Raw genomic sequence first — 18,991 nt, 5'->3', positions numbered from 1 at the left:
AATTGACTTCGTTTAAATTACTCCTATTATGCCGACATGCTTTAGATTATCTGTTATCCCAATTAAACACATTACTAATGATAGAATTAGTGGTGTCTAATTACTAATGATAGTATTAAAGATGTCCAATCAAAGTGGGGAATAAGACTCCAAAGAAGACAAATTTGGAGGAACGGGTTACATTATTGGAACTGAAATTTAAACTAACTTTCCATATTTGCTTCATGGCTGTAGTGGTAGCATATCATGCAAGTCTCATCATGATTTGTCGATGTTGGTCACAAAATCATAACGCAACATTGTGGGATATTAAAGTTACGTGTACTTCTACCGTTCTACGTTTATAACTTGTCTAGTTGTCTTCGTGTCATTTGCCTTTTACATTCTTCATTAGATACATATCGTGTCATACTAGCTAAATTATAGCTACCTCTTTTATTTAAGCTAATTTCCTTGCATTTAATTTAATTCATGTTTGTCAATATATGACTTTCAACATATATATCTCTATTTCAAGGCATAGGGCTCAACCGCTTAAGTATTATTACCTGTAAAAATTTTAAAAAATTAATATTTCAAAAAATAATATACTAATATATTGAAATGAATCTAACAAGGCCTCACATAAATCATCCTTATATACAAACAAATTTATAAATAAGTCTTGACATTAAAATTAAAGTCTCTACTAATTGGAATTGATGGAGTTATTGATCATCCATCATACAATAATCCATTAAAGTCTATAATCTTACACTCATTCACATTTTCTAAACGGTTACATTCATGATTTTAACCTTCCCTTAATAAATACAAAATTACAACGTCGTTGTAGATTGTATGTACATACGGTAGTATTGTACGTAGTATATCGTAACTTCATATTGATTTAGTAAGACATATAGTACTTCGTATAACTTACATAAACTCGGTCATGCACTTGATTAAGTATCCAAGACTAAATGTCCAATAGGATGATAGATTTAATCAAGAAACTTTAATCCTACTACTCTTACTCTCCTACAACTTGGTAATGCGTTGGAGGTTTGGAGAAGACTATATCAATGATTTGTAATAGCTCTTAGTGAAGAAAAGTATTATTTGTAAATAATGACGCTGCCTATACAACTCCAACTACACAAATAAATAGATAAGAATACAAACAAAGATGTTAATTCTGTCTTAAGAACTTGTTTAAAGGATAATGACAATTTCATAAAACATAGTTAGGGCAATGAGGAACCACCGTTACATTGATAGGACAATATAGTATATATATATTGTACTTTAATTTTTTGGGGTGAATTATAAGAACGATATTGATTTAAACATATTACATCACATCAGTTAATAAACAATACTAGTATTTACCCCGTGCAATGCACGGATTTTACTTTTTGATGAAATGTTTTTAGTGAAAGGTAGGTTGATTAAAGAATTATCGTATAAAAGTAAGTTTTCGTATGAATTTTGAAAGAAGAAACTAGTAATTGTTTGGGAAGAAATTTAAGAGGAATAAAGTGTCATTTAAGAATAAACTAAACATTAGGATAATTACAACTTGGTCCAATATAATCTATGGACTAAACATCTAGGAAAAAATAGTTTATATCAAACCAACCAATACTCAAATTGGGCTACATTACATTGGGCTGAAATTCAGAATTTCAAAAGTCCAATACTTAAAAGGGTAATGATGTAATTTCACATAAGAGGAGAGATAAAACCCTAATCCTATCACCTCTCTTCTTCTCATCGCCTCTTCATATAAAACTCAAACCATTTCTCCTGAACAATTACAAGTTCCTTCTTCTTCTTCGTTTTATTTTCTGGAAAATCTTTTTCTTCTGTTTCTTTTTTCTTGATTTTTATTATTGAATAAAAATGGGGAAATTGTTTTGCGATGACGATAAATGGTTATAATCCCAGCTCATTACGAGATTTCCTTTGTGGAGATCAAGGAATTGAAATATTTCCAATATTTATCTGAGTTTATCAATCTTCCTTTCTAAAATTTTGTTATTTTTGTTTTCAATCGATTTACAACTTTGATTATTTTTTTGAAAATTTTGATAAATAAATCCCAGTGATGTAATATTATACCATGCTAATTCTGATCAAATTCATGATCGATATTTTACTCTATGATTAGCTGAGGGTTCTTTCTATTTTTTTATTAACCCAGAAAATAATCGATTTTATAATCATCTTATTTTCTATTTTGATTTATTGGATTTCTCATATAAATCGGTAAATTAACTTAAAAACTGCATTTACATTTACATAATTAATTTTGTTTACATTAAAATTTTGAATTTGGACTGCTATTGATTTGATAAATAAAGCAATTCTGGGTATGTATAGTTAGTATAATATGGGCTTTTTAAATATAAATCCAGTTATTTCTTTCATGTGGACCTTTTAATTAATGAAAATCATATTTCATTGAAAACTAATTATTAAAATGAATGCCTATACTTAACACAAAAAATTCTTGACTTATGAATCAAGATAATCAAGAGTCACGATATAGCAATTAGCATATATGTACTCTTTATACTTTTGTACTCCCATTATCCCTAAATTACATTCCTCTTTGGAAATTTACACGGGAATTAAGGAATAATGAGTAAGACAAATAACAATGATTAGATAATGCTATGGGAAGTACAAAGATAGATTAATTATTACTTATGACATGTCATCAATCCTTTGCAAAAATAAAAGGACCAATCACATGCTTCTAATTGAAAATTTTTAACCAATCTTGTAATTTGGCACAAGGATTATGAGTGAGATTAGGTAAAAATGAGTGAGAAAGCATTAAATATAAAACAAAAAAAAGAGAGTTGATTTACTAAAAAAACTTACCAAAAATAGAAAGGAGAAATGTAATTTTGAAATACCAAAAATAGAAAGGAGGAATGTAATTTAGGGACGGAGGGAGTATTATGTATAAGAATTACTACCACCTCCATTTCATATTATTTGCAACAAAGAAATATATTATACTCCTATCTCATAAATATTACCCTTTGTTGCAAATAATATGGAACGGAAGTAGTCGAACGAATTCAATGATAAGAAAAAAGAAAACATTTATCAATACTCAGGGTCTGTTCTCATTAACTGAACTGAAATGAATATTTTTATAAGAGAAGGAAGGAAATTGGAAGGTGAACTGAACTGAATTTTAACGTAAGAAAACAGGGCCTCAATACCTTTGGATATCATACATATGCTATATTGCTAATGATACACAAGTAGTTTCATAATAATCAGAAAGCAAAGCTTGAGAAAATCATACATACAAATATTATTAATGCCATATTGCCATTGTTTAATAATACAACAAATTATTACTATATTGGCAATATTGCTAATTATACGCAAGTAGTTCAATAACAGAAAATCAGCAAGCAAAGCTTGAGATAATCACACTTCATAGTTCATACATTAATCACTTAATGAGCAGGTTTGTTGTATCCGCCACGACCCAGGTTCTCTTCATAAGCACCTTTCTGTAGTGGTGGTGGAGTTTTCCGAGGAGGGCAGCGACGACATATCGGGCCAACTTCTACAACCGTGGTATCATTTTCTCCTACAGAGTACAATCGAATCGTTAGGGATAATTATAAATTTATACTCCTAATTCTTTTATTTTTTTGAGACATACTTGTAAATGTAATTAATAAAACTGCTTTCCCAAAATAAAAATTATGCCATTGAGATTAATGGACCAGTGGACAAAACTGAACTCTAATTTTACGGCCCAAATGCATCATAAATGGCCAAAGTATGAATGATAACCACCCAATTTTGTACAATCATGGAAAAAACTAAAAGTAGTACAAATACAGCTCAAAATTGTAGTATGCAGTCTCAGGTGCAATAATGAGTACAGTTTTATTGTTATCTAATTCCAATAAAACATTCAAGTAAGTTGAATACGCTAATTTTTGGATGTCAACTGTACTTAAGGCCTATTCTGATTGACTGAATAGAACTTATTGGAGCGGAGCTAAACTAAACTGAAAATAAGCTGAAGAGAATAGGCCTTTAATCTAACAATTTTGTAATAACCAAAAGTAATACATACTCTATAATTCTATATTAGACTATTATTTAGAGACCCTAGAGTTGATTACATGCCAAGTCTCAAACTGTTTCACCTTAATCATCGGGTTAAGGGCATGTTCTCATTGATTGAACTGAACTGAACTGAAATGAACTTATTTGAGCTGAACTGAACTTAACTTAACTTATTAGAGCTAAACTGAACTGAAATGAATATTTTATAAGAGAAGAAAATTAGGAGCTGAACTGAACTTAACTTATTAGAGTTGAACTGAAAATAAACGTATTAAAACAGGCCCTAAGTCAGGCTAGGTTAGGACAATATATGACTCACTGAGCTGGGCTATCCCATATAATGGCTTGACCAATTGGGTCGAATAAAGTCGGGCTACACTTGATCAACTCTATCGACCTTAAGATCCACAGTGATGATCAATTAATACATGTACGTGAGCTTAACAAAATTGCATGAATTTTAGATAAGGAAAGTTATAAAGATGAGGATTGTATTACCAGTGTGTTCAACAGATTTGGGATAGTCTCGAGCGGAAATTACTATTGTATGGAAGACAAGAAATAGAAGGCAGAAACATAAGAGAGCTCTTGAATAAGCCATTTTCACGCATTCACTATTTAATGGTTTGATAATGGCCTAGATATATTATGAGTATAAGGATCCCACGTTTATTTATAATCTAAGAGTAGTAAAATTAATCCGTATAAGACAAAAAAAATGTTGTACAAGTTTGAAAAAATGGTATTAGTGTAACAATAAGTCAATAATCCATCTTTCTTTCAGGAAAAAAAAAAAAAAAAAAAAAAAAAAAAAAAAAAAAAAGAGGTCAATAATCCATTTATCCAAAAATAGTGACATTGCTTCTTCTCTTTGAATTATTATTAGTCAATAATTTAAATCACAACTAACTGTACTGTATTAGTTGAAAGCTTGAAACTTAACCTCTTTGTTGTTCACATTTGAGTTGTACTATATTAGAGAAAGAGGTGAGAAAATTCCACGTTATAGCATACTAAGAATAGTGATTTTTAAAATTACTACTATTTTTTTTTCTACTAGTTAAACCAATATGATAAGTTGATAGCCTTAGAGAGTGACCACAAGACAAGATTTGATGCAAGCTTTCAAAAATATAAGTAGTATATGGATTTATAGTAGGTGACAACGTTGAATTATCGCAAAGCATTTTCTTGCTCTCCTGGCATGATAAGGATTGTTCTTTATATACACGATAATTCAAACATATGTTTGAATTAACAAATTTAGATTGTCAGTTTTCAATTGTAAACTGAATTCCATGAATGTTAAAGCCTAAAATATATGGTCGTGATATATGCCATGGCGCAATACTTACATATTTACATCTGTGCACTAATTCCATTTTCTAAATTGTTATCAATTAAAGCATTCAGATTCAATTCCTTTTTTTCTGTTTGACCTATATTTCAATGTGTGCAACTATCCGACGAACAAAATGTGTGCAACTATCCTTTTTTTTTAAAAAAAAAAAAAAAACAAAAACAAAAACTATCCTTTAAATGTGCATTTAACTTGCCAAACTGATCTTAACTATGTTAGCATTAATCTACCTTATCAAAAGATCTATAAACATAAGACCCTTGCATTACTGCATTTCCCTTATTCTGTTAATATCTTTCCTCAAACATAAAAAATTAAAAATAAATAAATAAATAAAATAAATAAAAAATAAAAAATTAGGAAACTATCGTCACACCAAATACGAACGCCTATAGGTAGGAATGTTACTTATAAGTTATACAGTAACACATAGATAAGCACCACCAATCTTTATCCGTCAAGATCCGTACAGCTGAAAAAGGCGTCTTACATGGAAGGTTTGAGCTTTACCATGAAATCAAGATCGAAATTGTCATCGATGGGGTAATATGAGCTGCGTGGGACAATTCAATGTATCATAAATTCATAACCATCAACGGCTTGAAACTAGTTACCTTACAGATGTAATAAGTCGTAAGAATGACTCAAATGAGTAAGCACCTGTGGAGCAGAGTAGATGAACCGGCAAAATGTACCTGTTCACTTTAATTTTGAAAAGTCCACTAGATTGACATTTCCGATAATAGATCAACTAGGACTCGCTAGATATATTAATAAATCAAATGAATTCAATAAATTCATTGCATAGTGGTTCACACCTGCTATAAGCATGTTTTAGCCTTATGTGTGATTCCTAACTTAAACTTATGAGCTATAACTTTTTGCTCAACGTGTCTTTAGCTCTTTCTTTCACCATAGTCTGCACAAAGAGCTCTCCTGCTCGATATGATGAGCGTACCTACAAGGGAGGAATGAAAGAAAATCAAAATTCGTACACTCCAGGTGCTGCCCCCATAACATTCATTATCAGCATAATAATAAGATTAGGTCAGATAATAAATAAAATTACAATTAGAAAAATGAATGGAGCATGTTTATGGTTCAACAAGTCTACAATGACAGAATGACCAAGGAAGTAATCAAAGTGTTGTCTCTAATACATCTCTTATATTTTATTTATTATAAATATCATGATGAAAACATAATTAATTTAAGTTTCAAAGGATGTTCAGAAACTCCATGAGGTTGTGGAGGCACATGACAGTACTGATTTTAGCAGTCCACACAATTTATGCCTAATTTGAACTTTCAGCAACAAATGAGATAGAACTCAAAAGTACTCATCTTAATATTCAAATAAAACAGGGTAATATGCTTACAAGTGGGCCACTAGCAACATAGCGAAAACCTAAAGCTTCTCCATACTCCTTCCAAAAAGCAAACTTCTCGGGAGTAACATACTCTTTAACTGTGAGGTGCAATGGTGTTGGCTGCAAGGGGAAAAAAAGGTGAATAGCTTAAGCCCTCAAAGAACTGGGATAGCAGATAAAATTTCATGAAGGTAAATTAGGGATAAATATAAAGTTAAAGTTGAACTTGGTGAGTACAAAAAATCAAAGCACAACACAAAGCCATTAAATTAGGCATAATTTTCTCACCTGTAAATATTGTCCAAGTGTCAGAATGTCAACATCAATGGCTCGAAGATCAGCCATGGCTTCCTTTAATTCATCATCTGTTTCCCCAAGCCCTAGCATGATAGAAGTTTTTGTGATCATCCCATCTTTGCTAAATTTTGCATGTTTGAGTACAGACATGCTCTGTTCATACCTGCAAATCAACTAAAATGACTATAACAAGGTATATTAAATGACATCAACTAAAATCACTATAACAAGGTATATGACAGATATATGTGCCTTGGACAAACATGTTGGTTTAAGGTATGACCATAACTAAAAGTTTTCTTACAAAATCAGTTAGACCATTAAAAATTGAAGAATCACACAATACTACTTACAACACAAATAATTCTGCTATTAGGAAACAGTAAAATTATGAGGAGCTCATAAGAGTCCAAACATATTGGTTTAAGCTAGGTTTTTCTAAGCCATTTCTACAAGATTCCGAATCTCTTGGTTTGAAGCTTAAAAGAAATCCATGTTTGGTCTTATCACATAACCTGAAAGGAGAGCAGGTCTGTTGCTAGTCAGGTTCATTTTCCAATAGCCACATCCAATAAGTTTAGGGCGGAATGATTTAAAGGCCCACAATACTACCCATACATACTATGCAAGATATGCATTTAAAAGACAGGTAATACCAGTATGTTGATACTAAATTGCTAACAAAGCTTTTAAAAACTGACCCTGCTCGAGGATCTCTAACTATTCTCTGAAGTCGCTTGACAGTTTCAATGTTGTGAGCAAAAACATCTAATCCTGAGTGCACCAAAGTATCTACAGCCTTCAAGTCTCCCCTAAAATCAGAAGTTAAACATTCAACCATGATTTCAGGCTTGAGTGTCTGCAAAATCAAATGTTTCCTCATCTCTCTTGGTACTTGACAAGATTATAATTTAAGAGAACTGAAGAAAGGTCCACAATAATAAGCTACTAAAAGTTCCACCTACCTTCATGGCTTTGACGGTTTGAGCAAAATGGCCGCTTCCACCATCAAGCAAATCATCCCGATCAACACTAGTTAGAACGATGTAATCAACACTACAATGTAAATGCCCAAATGATATCAGTATATAGATCAAGACATTTAGCGCTCAGATATGAATATACTCCGTAATAAGGAAACTGAAACCAATGTTCTTAAAATGAGCTTGAAAAGGTTCTAAATTGGTTCAGCCGTTGGCATCCTTACCCCAAACCAGCTGATATATATTTACAGAGGGGCAATTGTCCTACAACATATCATACATCTTCCTCTTTATTTATAAACCCAAATTTGATAGATATGAGAAACATATGTTTTAAAAAAATCAAGCATCAAGCTGCACTGCTTATGAGAGATTTTCATGGAATGATATTACAGTGCCAATATGCTAAGAGCTCCAAGCTAAAGATGTGGTGTTTATGAATAATAATTAGTAAAAAAACAAAGCAAAGCAGTTAAGGCACTTCTAGAGAGATCTTCAATGAGAGATGGCAAAAGAGTAAGTTTGATAAAAAAGCATACAAAAATCACATACTTTTCTACATTGATGGACCTTCTACAAGTGCATGTCAATCAGAAAGCCCTAATTTAATAAGATGTTGATAACTTGATACTCTACATGTTATTCAAAATCCTAATATACTTTAGAGTTTAAACATATCAACAAATTTCCAAATCCTAAGACATCTAACCTTAATCTTATATTCTTTCATTGCTATAATTGTTAATGATAACTAATTAAAGTTTGCTGGAATTCCTTGAACTTTATTGGTAATTCTACTCTTAGGTTTGGATTTCCAACTAGAAAATGGACCAACTCTACAGATAGTGAGGGTTCCTTCAGGTATGCATTACTAGGCTTTAAATTTTACCTTTTGTAAGCCTATATTGTTAAGGGCTATTCAGACAAGCACCCAAGGAACACTTTTTTTTGGTGAAATGTTAAACTTCAAATCGTAATATTTTAATATATTTAGCACTTAAATATACCAAAAGGCATGATGTAATGCAAAAAGAAAGTAAGGGGCCAGGAATTGAATAAAATAATAAGAAATTTACCACACAAAAAAAGTGTATTATACATACCCCCAACTTACAACAGCGGAAGCAGTATTCTCTGGTTCCATTGGATCAGGTGGCGCAGGGTTTCTGCTCGTCTTGACAGCACAAAATCTGCAACCACGAGTGCAGGTATCACCAAGAACCATGATCGTGGCAGTTGCAATTCCATCCCCACCTCCATTCCAACACTGTAATGTAAATTTCAGATAGATGGTAAATTATCCTAATACTTCATGTGCTGACAAACACTTGAAGAAATTTAAAGACTATACTTCTAACCTACACTAATCTTTCCCTAAGCAACTTTATTTCCCAATTTTAGAAAGTAAATTTAGTAGGATTAGTTTTTAGTTTAGTTCTCAGTATGCCACGAATATATAAATAATTAATTGCAACAACAAACAATTTGGCATGATGCAACAATATCCTACATTACTTGGACTCTTTGTTTTAACTTAAGCACCCATATCGGATCCTTCAGATATGGGCAGGAGCAGGACACTTCAACCCTTTATTTTCAGCCAAAAGGCCCAAAATGAAGAATTTTCACAAAATAGCAAACGCTTGTACCTGAGCCAAACTCTCCTTCACCAAAATTATCAATACAGTCACAAATAATCATCGAAAAAGAACAAAAGAGCTACCTCTCCAATGTTGGGGCACTGGGCTTCCTCACAAACAGTGTGGAGATTTAAGCGAGAAAGAGACTCTTTCACCTCCTCAAATTTCTTCCCCTGAGGAGCTTTCTGCCTCAACCAATTTGGTTTCAATACATTTGGGTCTCTTCCAGTGTGGGGTCCCATTCCTCCTGGATAAGGACCCAATTTCAACTTTGCCGTCTCCTCATATTCTGGCAAGTCCGCACCTATCGCCATTCCAGATGAAGTACTCAGCTTCGAGGTGACTTTGCACCTTATTTTAGATGGTTTGTAACAAGCCCATCCCTGAGCCAGGCTAGGAGGGGAGACCGCCCTTGGCTTAAGTAGAAAATGTCTAATTTCTAGTTCCATCACAACATTAATGAGTTCTGCAACACATTAGCAACCAAATATGATTCAATTATCAAATTAAGCTCAAAAAATCACATAATTTTAGGGAGAAAGCACCTACTTTCTAGTTCCATCCCAACATGAATGAGATATGCAATACATAATTCGATTCAGTTATAAAATTAGGCTCGAAAAATCACATAGCGTAAAAAATTCAAATAGAAAATGTTAAAGAATCAGGTTTATAATGTAGAGAAATTGCAAATGCTCAATAAGACAATAACTAATCCAGCATTGACACACAGACCTTTTTCTAAAAATAGCTTAAGTATCAGAGATTGAGCTAAGAAGTTAGCTGACCTGATGCAGTATCCAAACAGTAATTCCAGCAAACTCTACAATCCAAACTAATGCTTCAACATCGACAACAGGCGCGCTAAGAAAATTATGCTGAGAAAGTAGGCTAACAGCTTCAGCTAAACTGCAGTTCGATTTTATTACAACTGCATGACACAAAATTAATTAGAACACTGACTTGCCTCATCATACTAGAACATTGCATATTTGCATGACATTCAGTAGAATGAATAAGTGTGATTACTCGAATAGTGCTTTTACATCCAAGTCTTGAACAGGTAAGACAGAATACTTTTTCCCTATCAATTCTAACCAAAACAGATGCTAATTTGAGGGTTTATTTGTGGATACTTGGCAAAACATCGGTTTTAATACATCGAGTTCAACTGCTCAATTGAGGCAGATCGAGATCGAAGCCACAAAGAGAAGCTAATTTCACCAATGTTATCAACACTTGAAGATATAAAATTTTCGATAGTGTTGAGAATTAGGCCGGATAATTTATTCTTCATGGAATAATGATAAGATAGAAAGATTAGGCACAACAACTGATACCTACTTAAGACCAAGCATGTCCAACAAACACAACTGCTCAAGCGCATTCAATTCTACAAAATGTCAAACCCAAAAACTGCAAATTTCTGAACAAACAAACACAATGCGTCAAAATATGTAACAATGACCACTCAATTAATTCGAACATCATGAAACCTGATTTCAGAACAAACAAACAAGCAAACGCAATACATTACTAATTTTGATTAATTCGAGGAAACCTAATTTTAATCATCCATTTTGATTTGATATTAATCAAGTAACAGAAAACAAAGTTCAATTCGAATATTATGGTTTGAATTGAATAAAGAATTGGATAATTACATGAACCCTAATTCGAAGCATACCTTAAACCCTAATTCATGCAAAAGACTGATCTTCTGTTGTGAGTACCACTGCCTGATTCAATTTGAGAAATGTTGTTATGTTGAACCAAGCTTAGATTTAAAATTATAGGCAAAAGTGGTTTTCGGGCGGATTTGCCGATAAATAGTTGAAAATAAATGCATTTATTAATGATTTTGCAATTTGTTTCTTGTGATGAGAAATTTAGAATTGCTCGTGTTCTGACTGGAGTGAACTGAACTGAATTTATTATAGTTGAACTGAACTTAATTTATTGATTATTTATTATTATATATCTGTGTATATACAAATATACATATTAAAATATTTAAGAAAATATACTGTATAATTAAAATATTTATGAAAAAATATATTAAAAATATGGAACCCCAAAACAATTGAAAAACATATACTATATAATTTTTAAAAAAATATATTAAAATGACAAAAGAACACAAAACCCTTTTTAAAAAATTCTCAAAATAAAAAAAAAAATTAACAGTAAAAATGTGTATCAAAAAATATAACCATTTGAACCATGAATTTTATCAAATATATTATTATTATTATTATTATTATTATTATTGTCATTGTTGTAATATAAGCTTAAAAGTATGAAATTTGACTTTATATCATTAGCAATATCATTAGACATAAACTGAACTGAACTGAATTAATCTGATGAGAACAGCCCCTAAACCAAATAAACAAAATGACTCACACCCACTTGTTCATAGAGCTTTACTCTCTATTCTGAATTTCTAGTTGTTGGAGTTATGATAATAGTAATGCAAATTGGAGGAAGTTATTATTGAGCTATTTAGAGAGTTATTGTTCTCTAGGCAACGAAACACAAAAAAAAAGGCTTTGCTACAGCTTGCAGGTAAGTGAGCGGTAGCTGGGGTGCATGCTTGTGTGTAACAGCTTTTCGACTGCTCATGTGCATGTGGAGTGTAAGACAAGATATTCTTTTTATTTTCTTTTCTTGTTTACTCATATATATATATATATATATATATATATATATATATATATATATATATATATATATATATATATATATATATATATATATATATATACCTTTCTTATTAGTTCCCAAAATTGAAATCTACGTTTTTGTTATATTTGAAACCCTAATCACATAAACACAACCTTGTAGCAATTCCATCCTTTGAGTTCGAATGCATGAATTACGAAGGAAGTGGCGTTAGACTTGGGATCGGGCTTGCATCAGAAAACATGTACTAGTAGTGGCGTATTTCGCCTTCTAAGGCAGTTTGTAATCTGTTCCGTGATAGGATTGTGTTGTTGATATTTTTAATTCGGTGTTTTCCTTTTCATCATCTTTTGATATTGGAATCAATAAGTATTTTGCCAACACTAGTCACACAGATAAAGTCATACTTATATTTTAGTGGAAAAATAACAAGAATAATCCCAATTGTTGATCACCTTCTCGTTTTAATCATAACTTTTATTTAAACATAAAACTGTTATGATTATCTTCTCAAATAAAACATCCAATTTGACTTATGACCAATTGACCATTATAAATGGTAAAAAAAAAAAAAAATTCACAATTTTCTCCTCCTATCCTTCCTGCTTGCATAGTCTCGCACTTGTTGGTACCTCAATGGGAACAATTGTATGTGCCCTAGTGAATCTTAGCAAACTAAGCTCTTCATCAGCTCATCATTATCAGTCTCATTTCAACGTACATAACTACAAGTAACATTTTTACAAAATTTACAGAAATAGCAACTGAAAGCTCCCTAATAATATACATCATGCTTCACTTTTGATTGCTACCATTTTTCGTACGTACCATAAACCTAGACTTATCCATAAGATAGTTTACAAAGGTGGAAAAAAAAAAGGGACAATACATGATATATATAGATTATAGAACTAGTAATATGTACTCCATAGTACCTATTGATGTGTTCATTTTATATATATATTTATCCCCGTCCCTTGGTCGTAATTAGTAGTGTTTTTGGCTCCTACGAGCCACTTTTATTACTAATTTGTGTTTTCCAGTGCTTTGGTAGTTTTGCTTGAGTTTTGTAGGAATTTGCGTACTTGGAGCAATTTCCCGGGTTTTTCGAGGAGCATCTACAAGTATTGGAAGACCGCGACCGCTTTCGATAGCCCAAGGCCGATTGGAGGGATCAAATCGGTGATTAAGGGCTCGGTTATGAAGATTTGAGGACTTGGGCCAAGTTCGGAGGCCCAAGAGTTGGAGATTTCGAAGCCCATGAGCATCGCCCAAGTCCACTCTCTCCGCCCGGAGGCGCGCCCGGTCGGGCGGGCCAAATCAACATGCGCCCGGTGCACGCGCCCGGCCGGGCGCGAGAAAGCTTTTGGGGAGAAAAAGGCGGGCCCGGTCGGGCGAGCCCTTGCCCGACCGGGCGCGTGTCGTTCCTCAGAGACGATTAGCTTTCCGTTTTGTTTTGTTTTAGCGTTAACTCTTGCTTAGTATTAATGTAATTCTATTAGGCAAGATTAGGATCTCTTATGATGATTATTACTCTAGTTTAGTCTTTTTTCTCTCCCTTCTCTCTACTTAACTTTCTCTCTCTAGATTTTATTTTCTTTCCTTGTTCCTCACACTCTTGTAATTCCGCCGTCTTGGTACGATTTCTCCTTTAATTAATCTCAGTATTTTACTCTTTCCGATTTCTGTTATGTCTTGCTTAATTATTATGCTTTGTTTAGTTTTGATTATGTCCGAGTAGTTTAATTCTAGGGTTTATGGGGATCCATAATTAATATGAAGGGGTAATTTATTATTATTGATTATTGACTTTGCATGATAATTTCTTATTGAATTGTTCTAATTCTTTGCAATTGGATTATGAATCGAGCAGATGTAATTTGATTGTGAATGTTTAGCAATATTGAATTGATGAATCGAGCAGATGTTAATTCGATATTAAAGGCTATTTTCAATAGGAACTTAGATCTAGTAAATTGCGAGAGCCTGTTAGATCCATGCTGGTTAATAAATTGCGAGAGCCTGTTAATCATGTTATTTGTGCAATGTTGATTGATTGATTGTTATGTTTTATCCCGGAATATTAATTATTGGTGAACCTGTGACCCTAGGCCTTCTTATATCTGATTTTCTCCTTAAACTTAATCTTCGTAGTATAGTTTCATATTATAACAATAATTTGGTTACCTTGATAATTTAGACTATATTAATTAATTAGGAGTAGAAAGACCAGTTTTCCTGTGGATTCGACCCTACTTCCCTATCTACTTTAGTTAGAGGATTTAGGTAATACTTTTGATTAGGTGATACGACTTTAGCCTGTCAAAATTTGGCGCCGTTGCCGGGGAAACGGTTTTATTTTTATTTCTAATTGTTTTTATAGTTTAGATTATTTTCTCTTTTGCCTCAAGGGACATTAGTTCTTTGAGGTAGTACTAATATCTGTTTTTTTTTTTTTTTTAGTTCTTTGTTTATGCCCAGGTGTTCCAGATCAGGTTACATTCCATTCGATCCTGAGATCGAACGCTCGTTTCATAGACAAAAGAATCTTTACAGGCAGATCTTAGCAGATTCCGGGAGTAGTGATATTCCTGGAAATCCATTACCTTCCTCTAGTGATTCGGAGCATTCTTCTGATTCAGAACTAGAGATGGGTACACCACCACCTCCACCACCTCGTAAGCTTAGCGATTATTCGCAACCATCGCTGACAGATTTTCCGCATCTTTCTCCTACGCCCGATCTCGAGGGAGTCCAGTTCGAGATCAAGCCCCAATTCATTACGATGATAGAAAGGAAGCAATTCAGTGGAGCAAAGGGTGAAGATCCTAATCTTCACATTGCAGATTTCTGTCAATACTGCAATACTATTAGGCAGAATGGGGTAACGCAGGATCAAATCAGGGAGATTCTTTTTCCCTTTTCTTTATGTGGAAAAGCTAAATTATGGTTTAATGGTTTGAATAGAGCTGCACTTGGTATTACTAACTGGGAGACTCTTGCGTTGAATTTTTATAATAAATATTACCCTGCAGAGAAAACAGCTTTATTGAGAAGCGCCATCCAGAATTTTGCCCAAGAGGCAGATGAAGCATTATATGAAGCTTGGGAAAGATTCAAGGATCTGCAGAGGGAGTGTCCCCACCACAATTTGGCGAAGTGGCAGTTGATTCAAGCTTTTTACAATGGTTTAGGAAATGCATCTAGGACAATTTTAGATTCCGCAGCTAGCGGTAGATTTATGAATTTAAATGTTGATGATGCAGGTCAGGTTATCGAAGATATGGCAATCCATAATTCCCAATATGGGAATGCTAGAGGCTTTGCTAACAAGGGCAAGCATCATGTTGATTCAGTCACTTTATTGCAAGCCCAGCTTACTTCTATTTGTCAGAAACTAGATAATCTTACTACTAACAATCCTAATTCTGTTGCTAATGTTTCTGCTGTTTCTAATAATGCTAAGGATGCTTTCTGTGAAAATTGTGGAAGTGTAGGTCATTTTGAACAAGATTGCAGGAGTTCAATGGAGCAAGTTAATGCTTTTCAAACTTACAAGCAAAATAACCCATACTCCAATTCCTACAATCCTGGCTACCGGAACCATCCCTACCTATCTTACCGTAGCACCAATGTTCAAAATCCTCCACCTCCACAACAACCACAACAAGCCCCCCCTCCACAGCAGAAATATTACCATCCTCATGCCAATCAGAAACCCCCATCACAACCCCCTACTACATCTTCTGACCCTGCTTTATCAGAAATTAGGGCAATGCTGACTAATATGCAAAAGCATATGGAGAGTAGAGACCAACAGATTGACTCTATTATAGCCCATAATAAAGTCATGGACACCCAAATTGCCCAATTGTCTTCTACCCTTCAATCTCGTCAGCAGGGAGCTTTACCAGCGCAGGGAATGCAACCAACGGATCATGCAAATGCAATCACCCTAAGGAGTGGTTCACACTATGATGGGCCCCAAATGCCCAAAGAGGATGAACCTGAATTATCTGACATTGCTAATCCTGATTCCTTTGTACCAATTTCCCCTGCAGGGCTGCAGGGTAAAATTCCTGATGCTAATATTTTTGATGATTCATTGCAGGGTACAACCCCAGGGAAGGATGCACCCCAGGAGAAGAGTAGGGAAGCACCACCAGTTATCAAGCTACCTTTTCCCAACCGTCACTTGAAGACTAAGTTGGATAAACAGTTTGGTAAGTTTTTGGAGGTTGTTAAAAATTTGCAGGTAACAGTTCCTTTCACAGAACTTATTACTCAGGTTCCTGCATATGCTAAATTTATGAAAGACATTCTGACTAGGAAGAGGGCCTTTAATGAGGTAGAAACCGTAGCATTCACTGAGGAATGTAGTGCACTTTTACAGAATAAATCCCCTCCTAAATTAAAGGATCCCGGTAGTTTTTCTATCCCCTGTCATATTGGTAATGTCTTCATTGATAAAGCATTATGTGATCTAGGTGCTTCTGTTAGTGTAATGCCATCGTCTGTTTGTGCTAAATTAAATATGGGTGATTTAAAAGTTACTAATATAACATTGCAAATGGCAGACCGTTCTGTTAAATACCCCTTAGGTATTTTAGAGGATGTACCTGTTAGAGTTGGTAAATTTTTTATCCCCGTTGATTTTGTTGTTCTAGACATGGCTGAGGACACGCAAATTCCCATTATACTAGGTAGACCTTTTCTCCATACTGCAGGAGCCATTATTGACGTCAAAAATGGTAAACTAACCCTTTCTGTAGGCGACGATAATATCACGTTTAATTTAGGGAAAGTTTTAAAAGGTCCAATGCTTGAAGAAAATTGTTATTTGATTGATGTGCTTGATATAATGGATGATATTTGTGAGGAAAGCTTACCACAGGTTCTTGCAAGGGACCCCTTGGAGGAAATTCTTTGTGGAAATTTGTCTGCAGGTGACATGAGCGTATGGAGCAAGGAGGTGGACGATATAGAAAGAGCTCTTGCCACCGAGGAATCTGATCTTAATGATTGTGTGAAGGTAGTAAATTTGGTTCAGGAATCAAAACCTGCAGAGGTGAAGAAACCTGAACTAAAACCTCTCCCTTCCCATTTAAAATATGTTTTCCTTGATGAGCAGGAATTGTACCCTGTGATCATTAGTACTGCACTGGATGACCCACAAATTTCTCAACTTTTAGAGGTTCTCCGAACCCACAAAAGGGCAATAGGGTACAGTATTGATGATCTCAAGGGTATAAGCCCTGATTTTTGTATGCACAGGATACACTTAGAGGACAATTACAAGCCCTGCGTTCAACCCCAGAGGAGGTTGAATCCTAATATGCAAGAGGTAGTCAAGAAAGAGGTTATGAAGTTACTTGATGCAGGTATCATCTATCCTATTTCTGACTCTAAATGGGTAAGTCCTGTACAGGTGGTTCCTAAGAAGGGTGGGATGACTGTCGTTAAAAATGATAAAAATGAATTAATTCCCACTAGAACTGTTACAGGGTGGCGTATGTGCATTGACTATCGTAGAGTAAATGTCGCCACTAAAAAGGACCACTTCCCTCTCCCCTTTATTGATCAAATGCTTGAGAGGTTAGCAAACCATAAGTTCTTTTGCTATTTGGATGGGTATTCGGGATTTTTCCAAATCCCGATCCACCCTGACGACCAGGAAAAGACTACATTTACATGCCCTTATGGCACTTTTGCATATCGTAGAATGCCTTTTGGTTTGTGTAATGCGCCTGCTACTTTTCAACGTTGCATGATGAGCATTTTTTCTGATTTCATAGAGTCTATCATGGAAGTCTTTATGGATGATTTTAGTGTTTATGGTTCCTCATTTGATGCATGTTTAATTAACCTAGCTAAAATCCTGAAAAGATGTGAAGAATGCAATTTGGTTCTAAATTGGGAAAAATGTCACTTTATGGTGACAGAGGGAGTAGTCTTGGGTCATATTGTATCTGATAAGGGCATACAGGTGGACAAAGCTAAAATTTCAGTGATTGAGCAATTACCTCCCCCAGTTAATGTTAAGGGAGTTAGGAGTTTCTTGGGTCATGCGGGGTTTTATCGCCGTTTTATCAAGGATTTTTCTAAAATTGCTAAACCACTAACTCAGCTTTTGCTTAAGGATGCCCCTTTTGTTTTTACTGACGAGTGTCTTGAGGCTTTTGACAGGATTAAGCAGGCTTTGATATCAGCACCCATCCCAATGAGGACATTGTCCGATCTTGGCTTGGGGGAGGATTTTTGGATTTGGTATATACTTTTCTCTTTCCTTTTCTTTATTTTTGTTTATTTTTGGTGTGTTTTGTTAGTTTAGATTTATTGCTTTTTAGATTAGTTTATTGCTTTCCTTATATGAAAAATACAAAAAAATTGAAAAATCAAAAAAATAATAAAAATACGAACCAATGAACTGTAAATCATGCTTCCCTGTGCCCCATACTTGAGAAAAATTGTTTTGATTCTTGGTATTTGATTGTGAGCATTGTGGATTTGTTGATCATGATTTGAAGTTTAATTGCTTGGATTCCTAAACATGCGTCAATTTTG

The 18,991-nt window shown here is 34.0% G+C and overlaps 1 protein-coding gene, 1 long non-coding RNA gene, 1 other non-coding gene and 1 pseudogene across 3 annotated transcripts; 2 read left to right on the top strand and 2 right to left on the bottom strand.

The window, feature by feature from the left end:
• Positions 1 to 1,893: 1,893 nt before the first annotated feature.
• LOC145606482 (small nucleolar RNA snoR69Y) lies at positions 1,894 to 1,999 on the top strand (annotated as a pseudogene).
• Positions 2,000 to 2,079: 80 nt separating this feature from the next.
• Positions 2,080 to 2,163, top strand: LOC145606484 (small nucleolar RNA snoR53Y). The gene has a single exon (XR_014105349.1). It is a non-coding gene; the product is annotated as a small nucleolar RNA snoR53Y (small nucleolar RNA).
• A 1,129-nt stretch (positions 2,164 to 3,292) lies between these two features.
• Positions 3,293 to 4,723, bottom strand: LOC145606307 (uncharacterized). Its single transcript, XR_014105238.1, has 2 exons — positions 4,591 to 4,723; positions 3,293 to 3,601 (listed from the first exon to the last, which is right to left on the bottom strand). It is a non-coding gene; the product is annotated as an uncharacterized LOC145606307 (long non-coding RNA).
• A 1,307-nt stretch (positions 4,724 to 6,030) lies between these two features.
• Positions 6,031 to 11,582, bottom strand: LOC145604811 (lipoyl synthase, chloroplastic-like). The gene is made up of 9 exons (XM_081660770.1): positions 11,430 to 11,582; positions 10,531 to 10,673; positions 9,826 to 10,208; positions 9,206 to 9,369; positions 8,085 to 8,175; positions 7,821 to 7,978; positions 7,111 to 7,282; positions 6,832 to 6,942; positions 6,031 to 6,410 (listed from the first exon to the last, which is right to left on the bottom strand). Exons 3-9 carry the CDS (start codon positions 10,189 to 10,191, stop codon positions 6,324 to 6,326), a joined length of 1,149 nt encoding a protein of 382 aa, XP_081516896.1. The 5' UTR covers positions 10,192 to 10,208; positions 10,531 to 10,673; positions 11,430 to 11,582; the 3' UTR covers positions 6,031 to 6,323.
• Positions 11,583 to 18,991: the final 7,409 nt, after the last annotated feature.

Source organism: Chenopodium album, chromosome 22 (genome assembly GCF_948465745.1).
Source record: "Chenopodium album chromosome 22, dcCheAlbu1.1, whole genome shotgun sequence".
Taxonomy (NCBI): domain Eukaryota; kingdom Viridiplantae; phylum Streptophyta; class Magnoliopsida; order Caryophyllales; family Amaranthaceae; genus Chenopodium; species Chenopodium album.
Note: the sequence above shows the minus strand (reverse complement) of the source record. Positions and strands in the feature narration are given on the sequence as shown.

What these genes read in the sequence shown, in the direction of transcription:
- LOC145604811 (XM_081660770.1), bottom strand. Translation starts at nt 10,191, where the DNA reads ATGGAACTAGAAATTAGACATTTTCTACTTAAGCCAAGGGCGGTCTCC. An exon ending in AGTGCCCCAACATTGGAGAG is followed by an intron (nt 9,370 to 9,825) that starts GTAGCTCTTTTG and finishes TTTACATTACAG; the next exon opens with TGTTGGAATGGAGGTGGGGA. An exon ending in GTTAGAGATCCTCGAGCAGG is followed by an intron (nt 7,283 to 7,820) that starts GTCAGTTTTTAA and finishes GTTGATTTGCAG; the next exon opens with GTATGAACAGAGCATGTCTG.